Source organism: Echinops telfairi, unplaced genomic scaffold, assembly GCF_000313985.2.
Source record: "Echinops telfairi isolate 266 unplaced genomic scaffold, ASM31398v2 ScPeMD7_7410;HRSCAF=8448, whole genome shotgun sequence".
NCBI classification, from domain to species: domain Eukaryota; kingdom Metazoa; phylum Chordata; class Mammalia; order Afrosoricida; family Tenrecidae; genus Echinops; species Echinops telfairi.
The window spans coordinates 16,005,295-16,012,908 of NW_022111310.1; the positions used below are offsets into that span (position 1 = coordinate 16,005,295).

The window sequence follows — 7,614 nt, forward strand, 5'->3', positions numbered from 1 at the left end:
CCATCATCATTCTCAAAACATTTGCTTTGTAGAGATGATAATATGCATCACAAACCAAGCCACAACAAAATAGGCGATCAGTGAGAACACATCTCTCTCATACCTGAGTCTCTGTGGATTTGGGTCTCTAAAGCACTGACTGACACAGGCATTTATTCTTTGTTAAGTGTCACTGTCAGTTGGATCAGCTTGATGGCACAGAAAAGCTAGGTCGCACCATGTTCGTGTCGTCGTTGTTAGGTGCCATCGAGTCGCTTCTGAGCCACAGCGGCCTTGTGCACGGCAGAAGGACACGCCTCCCAGCTCTGTACCCTCCTCACCGCTGTCTCTTTGCTTGAGGCCACTGTTACAGCCACCCGCCAGTCCATCTCCTGCGGGTCTTCCTGCTGTCCGCTGCCCCTCTGCTCTATCAAACTCCATGCCCTCCTCCAGGGGCTAGTCTCTCCTGACACGTAGCCCTAGTATCGAAGATGAGGTCTCGCTATCCTTGCTGCCTCTAAGGGGCGCCCTTGAGTAGATACCCATTAAAATAATGGTATCGGACACAGTCCTTATTTCCACTTAATTCACTAAGATTTGGAAAGGCTCTTAGAATAGGAGCCCACAGAATAAAACTGGAAAAAAGCTCTCAATTATGAGGTTCAACATTGACAACCATTTTTCAGTTGTTATTAGCAATAGCTTTAAATGAACACTTTTGGTCTTTTAAAAGAAAATAATAGGGTCGGAAATAATATAACTAACGCTCATCTTTTAAAAAGTGAAAGCTTATTACTGACTTTTTTCTTATGATGGAAATATAGAAAATTAGTTTACAGTATCTCCACTTAGTTACTTCCATAAAGAAAAGATATGTTTTAAAAATTATATTTTATATACTTGATATTATTAAAGAAAAATTTGAAAAATATATATACCATGAGGGAAATAGTAAGAAAGACTTGATTATTTGGACTCAAAAACTTATTTTTAAATTATTTGTGATTTCTTTCAGCATATACTATTGCTAAGTATGGTATGTCGATGTGTGTACTGGGAATGGCAGAAGAATTTAAAGGTGAAATTGCAGTCAATGCATTATGGCCTAGAACAGGTATGTACTTAAAAAAATAATCTCTGGACTCTTACTGCCCTTGACACTCTTGAGATGTGTTGTGGGTGGCCCGGGTTAGTGGTGAGTAGACTGTGACCAGTAACCAGAATCTGTCTCTCTGGGAGAGAAGTCAAACGCTCTATTATATTACACCCGATCTTTTATCTTTTGTTTTAGTCTTAGTTCAGTTGTTACATGGATGGGGTAACAATGAATGCATGGATCAGGTACAATTTTGTATGTGCTCTTTATTGATATTATGTGTGTGTGTGTGTGTGTGTGTGTGCGCGTGCGCGCGCGCGCGCAGGCGCGTACTTAGAAGAATATGTGGAGATATTTAGATTTAATAGCTATACTGCTAGATCCTACTAGATGTAGAGGGCAGAGAAATGATGTGCTTTGGGGAAAGACCTATGGGGCACCAAATTGAGTGAGCCCTGGTGGTGCTGTTGGGTAAGCATTGGACTGCTTACTGCAAGGTCAGTGGTTCAAATGTACCACTGGAGAAAGTTAAAGTTACCTGTTCCAGTAAAAACTCGTAGCCTCAGAAACCCTATAAAGAAAGGGTCATTGTGAGTCAGGATTGACCTGAAGGTTTGTCTCCCTTGTTTAAGTGAGGAACACCTGGAGGTTAAGCCAGCTCTTCAGTCACTGTTGTCCTTTTCTCCTAAGGACTCTGGGAGCACACTGAGGGTGGTGGCCCTGCAAGAAGACTGGTGTGTCTATCTGATACAGCTGCGACAGTGGGCTCAAACAAAGCCATGGTGGGGCTGGCACAGGGTCAGGCGGTCTTCCTTCCTGTTGCACAAAGGGTTGGAACTGACAGCTAATTAACACCACCCCGCTTAGCAGGGTGTGGGATTGTTGTTTGCAATTGATTTGGGGCAAGTACAGGTCGTTCAGGTTGACTAACAGGAAGGGTTGGATGTGAGGGGGTGGCAAGAGATTCATGAGTCCAACCCCAGGTCTTGTTTGTCATGTTGAGGAGCTGTGGTTTCAACCTAAATTCCATGGAGTCGTTGAAGAGTTTTTACCACAGGAGATTAATAAGCAGAAGGTTAATAGGAGCAATGAAATGATACGGTTGGAACTGAGGTTTAGGAAGTTTCACCTGGCAGTTGAATATAGACTAGCTTGTAAGACTGCAGAGAAAAGAAACGGAATGCTAGCTAGAACACTGCATTATTCATGATCGAGGAAGTGCATGTGGATTTGAGAGGGTGTTCAGGCTCTTGCCTATTTCAGGGCCTTTGTTTGAAAAGCCCCCTTTGCCTTTCCCAAGACTGTGTGGAATGGCTCTCGCTTTCCATCTGCTGGGTGATCTCCCAACATTATTACTGCCGTTCAAAGGAAGAGAAATTTTGTAGTATAACAATGATCAACAGTCCAAGCAATATCCTGGCCGACTGGTTTTCCCCTCTGACTGTTCCTTCTCTAGCCTAGTTACAGTGACCTTCTTTGGTCCAGAATGTTCACCCTGCTCACACACAGCCAGGGAAGAGAGCCGAGGTCAGGCATCCAGTAATCTCAGCATGAGAATCTTAGCTGCCCCCAGCCTGGTCACCTCCAGGAATGTCATTGTTGTTTGTTTGTATAAGACCAGCTGCAGGGCTCTGGCCCAGACCTGGTGAAAGGGAAGAGGATGGGGGTTGTTCACAAGACCTACTGTGGCTTGTGGCTTCATTGGCCTGTGCAAGCGTGGAAGAAGTAGGAGAGTTCACTTTGGGGTGGCTTCCGGGTGGGCTGGTGGGGGAGTCTGGGAATGGCAGCTGCTAATCTTAGTGGTGAGAGCAGAGAGGAAGCTTGCACCAGCGCACAGATGGGCCACATTTCGAATAGAACCTCAGCTAGCCCTGGAGGAGAAGGGGGAGGTGGAAGCTGTCTTCCTATTCCTGGCTGATGCTAGAAACCAAAACTAGTTTCTTTGTTTTTCAGGGGTCTCACTACGTTTAAAGAGCAGCTTGTCCTATAATTCATTGATTCTGAGATACCTCTTTTTCATTTTCTATCTCTGAAAATAAGATGTACCTTATAATGATTAATGATGTACACTTAAACTTTGGCATATTATAGTTTAATTTTTTCTCAGTGATACATTGAAAATTTTTTTTTTGCTGTCACGAAAAAGTAAGTGTTGAACTGCTACCTTGCAGCAGTTCAAATCCACCAGCTTCTCAGTGGGAGCCAGAAATGGACACCCTTGGAAACTGTATAGAGTTGGAACCAATACAGTGGCAGTGGGGTGGACACATAAACTAACGATGCACTTTATGATCCATGATTTCTTGAGTTCATTGGAATACGGGTTGAGTGCTTGCATGTGTTTGGTAGGAGCTGGCAAGTGTTAAAGAGGTGAGACAAGGTCTCTCTCCAGAAAAGGCCGAATGAAAGGGAGCTGATAGGTGTAGCCTGGGCATGAGCTTCATGGTCACGAGTGAGGAAGTCTGCAGTTGATTTGAAGACTCTTGTTCCGTTCTTGTTTGGAGCAAGCTGTAACAAGAGCAGCAATCAGGATATTCAATAGCTCTCCAATTATTCCATAGAAAGACTTAAACTTCAGGGTCACCTTTATGATTTTTGTAGTGTAAGGAATATCTGCTTTCATTTCTAATCCTGCTAATTTGCATTCTTTCCCCCAAATCATCGATACATTTTACTTGATTGATTCTAATGTTAACGTGTTTTTCTTGTTGTCATTTTATAGCCTGTTGGGTTAGCTTTGGCCATGTAAAATCTTTGTTGAGGATAGCTCTGTGGCCCAGTCCCTGATTTTATTTTTATTGGACACTTTTGCCTTCTTTTTATCTTCCCTAGAAATGTTTTTAATGTAGTGATAGGTTACTTGGGAGAACCGTTTCTTGTTCTGTCATGTACGTAACATGAGCTTATCAGACTTCTAACTTAGGCATTTTAAGGATCCTCATATGATTAATCAAGCCTATATTGAGATTTCTGTGTATATATATGTATGTATGCAGACAGTGTCAAGGTAGACTATATTGAAATATTTATAGAAAAATTCTGCTGTTGTAGAAAAGGTAGAATAATTGATTAAGCCCTAAGGCCTTTGGCTAACATAGTTTGAATTATTGGCTGTATGGTGGCTCACAGTCTGTCTCTGGATTCAGGCTGCTGATATGTGAATTCCAGGAGCCCTGTGGCATAGTGAGTTAAGCATTGGTCAGGATTTTGAAACCGAGGAGGAAGAAGAGGCTTTCTGCGCCTGTAAAGATTTACAGTCTCTGTAACCTGTGGTGCCAGTTCTATTCTGCCCTTCCAAGTCACTGAGTCAGGACTGACCTAATAGCAGTGGCTTTAGTTTTGTCCATGGACAAGTGACTTAACCTGTCCATACCTACGTGCTTTAATCCGTAAAATGGAAATAGTGATAGTACCTATTTCATAGAATCCTAGTAATTTAACTAAGGTAATCTATTATAAAGTATTTCACCTGCCCAGCACAAGGTACATTTTAAATGCTAACTGCTATGTTTTCTCAGTGTGTTTGGCTGGGTTGACTAGAGCATTATATCAAGGAGTAATTATATATTGAGAAAATGGACCAGCCCAATCCTACGCAAATCCATCAGGCCTGTACTGGTGGGCCACACCCACAGGGAGGCACCATCAGCCTGTGATGTGCTTACAGGCTAAATACCACCCTGACACTTTTATGTATCTTCAAGTTGGCATGAAATTATGTAACTACCACACCTAGTGAGTTTTCCCTTTAAGAGTGAGACCCAAGCTCTTGAACTATTTGGTTGAGTTAAAATACATAAAAATGATTCCCGGCACAAGAAGTTCATCAATATGAGTAGAAAATGATCTTCCTGAATTCTTTCAGGAAAAGCCTTCCTTAGCAGAGAGCTGTTCACGAGCTTGGGAAGCTCTCCGAAGATACAGCTTGTTGTCTCTGGTGTTCACGCCTTTGTCCCTAATACCTGGAATAGTGTCTGATTTAGAGTAAGTGGTCAGTAAATACTTGTTAAATGAATGAAAACCAAGTTAATTTTTTTTTTAACATTTTATTAGGGGCTCATATAACTGTTATCCCAATCCATACACACATCAATTGTGTAAAGCGCATTTGTACATCGTTTCTCAAAACATTTTCTCTCCATTTAAACCCCCGACATTAGGTCCTCATTTTTCCCCTCACTCCCCGCTCCCCCTCCCGCCTGAGCCCTTGCAAGTTAATTTTTTTAAATGGCTTTCAGAGGTATAAACTTAACACATGTCGTCAGAAGTATATGTGAGCTCAGTATCGAATGGTGGTCAGGCTGGCAGTGTTTGTGTTTCATGGCGGTGTGTTGGTGGAGCCCTGGTGGCATGGTGATGCCCTGGGCTGCCATCTGCAAGATCAGCCATTTGAAACCACCAGCGGCTGCGCAGGAGAAAGATGAGGCTTTTCTACTTCTGTAAAGAGTCTCGGAAACTCACAGGGGCACTTCTACTGTATCCTGAGTTGCAAATGACTATGGCAGTGAGTTTGGTTTTGTTATTTTGTTACTTTTATTTTTGTTAAAGATCATTTTATTGGGGGCTCTTACAGCTTTTATAACAATCTATACATCAAGTATATCAAGCATATTTGTACATAAGTTGCTATCATTATTTTCTAAACATTTACATTCTATTTGAGCCCTTGGTATCAGCTCTTCTTTTTACCCTCCCTCTCTGTGTTAGTCCAGGTAGACTAGAGAAATAAATCCAGGGAGATTCATATGTGTGTAAGAAGGCGCTTTATATAAAGAGTAATTGTATATTATGAGAACAGCCCAGTCCAGATCAAGTCCCTAAGTCCGATATTAGCCCACATATCCACTCTATAAAGCCCTCTTCAGACTCACAAAACACATGCAATGACGCTGAGTGCAGGAAGATCGCAGGTCAGTGGGTGGGAAGTTTTGTGGATCTAGTGGCATTATAAGCATCTTGGCACTGGCAGGGGTCTCCACATGGCTTCTCCAGTTTCCAGGGCATGGGGTCTATCAGCATAGTGCCCTGTGTCTTGTCAGTAGAGCATCTCTCAGGGAATGATCCAAGAGAGTCTGCCGCCTCCAAGGAGGAAAATACAGTTCCCAGAATCCTCAGGAGAAGGCCGTGCCCACATAGAGGCCTCGTTGGCTGTGACCCAGTTGACAGACTAGACTTCACCCCTTCACTCTTAATCCTCTCTCAAGCCCCAAATTGACACCAGATTATGTAGCTACCACATTCTCCCCTTTCCACTCTCGTGACCCCTTGATAAATTATAAATTATTATTATTTTAGGTTTTGTTATTTTTATAGTATATTTGATACAGATTAAGACATTAGGGATACAATGATGAACAAGGAAGATAAGAATCTCTTTTTAAAAAATTATATTGTAAAACTTAGGTAACAAACATTTTCACAGTTTCACCATTTCTAACTGTCTTGACTCAGTGGCATTAATTCATGAACTATGTCTTGCAGCCGTCGCCACTGCTCATTTTCAAAGATCTTTTCATCACCCAAACGGAAACTCGGTGCCACTTAGTAACTCCCCATTCCCTTCTCCCACCCGCTGGGAAGCATTCATGTGCTTCGGACGCTGTGTGTTTATCATCCTAGGAATGTTATATGTAAATAGGGTTATACAATATTTGTCCTTTGGGTGTCTTTTTTCACTCAACACGTTATGGTTCACTCTCGCAGCATGTGTTGGGACTTCTCTTTATGACTGAATAATATTGTACCAGAGTCTTATTTTCTCGGACTATGTTTTTAAGTGGAGGGACGAGAGAGACAATAAACATAGGAAATGGAGCTCCGTATTTTAAAATAAGAAATGGAGGCCCAAAGATGTTAAATTGAGAATTCTCCATCAAAAGTCTACCCATGCAGCTCATGAAGGCATTGCTGTGCAGAATAAGGAAAATGTGTTCTCTTGTCCGAACCGACTCACAACAACCACATAGTTCTGCTTCGAGTACACTGGACAAAGCACTTAAGTTCTCTGGATCTTGTTTCCATCACCGGAGAGATGGTATTCAAGTTGATCGTTGCGGTGGGGCACGCTTTCTTGTTCCCTGTAGGGTCCTGCTGCTTGATTTGGAGTTGTGTGTGTGTGTTTTCTTTACAGCCATCCACACTGCTGCGATGGACATGTTGGGAGGATCTGGAATTGAAAGCCAATGTAGAAAAGTTGATATCATTGCGGATGCTGCATATTCCATTTTCAAAAAGCCAAAAAATTTTACTGGCAACTTTATCATTGATGAAAATATCTTAAAAGAAGAAGGAATAAAAAATTTTGATGTCTATGCAATTAAACCAGGTAATGGTTAAATACAGGCATTTTTAGTAGTGGTGTGTTTTGATTTATTTGTTTTTTTCAGCATTTCTGCAGTGAACACATCTGTGTGTGTGTGTGTGTGTGTGTGTGTGTGTGAGCGCGTGGGTGTGGGTGTGGGTGTGTTAACCACAATAGAACTGAGCGAAGGCCTTTCATCAGTGCTGTACAGATAGATACAGAAGGTCACATCAACCAC

General features: G+C 42.1%; 1 protein-coding gene across 1 annotated transcript in view; it reads left to right on the forward strand.

Moving 5' to 3' along the window:
- The window catches only part of HSDL2 (hydroxysteroid dehydrogenase like 2), a 56,499-nt gene that overhangs the window by 19,660 nt on the left and 29,225 nt on the right, over positions 1–7,614 (forward strand). The window contains exons 4-5 of the mRNA XM_004710946.2: positions 995–1,093; positions 7,206–7,400. Of these exons, the coding sequence (XP_004711003.1) occupies positions 995–1,093; positions 7,206–7,400 (294 nt within the window). The remainder of the gene's footprint in view (positions 1–994; positions 1,094–7,205; positions 7,401–7,614) is intronic.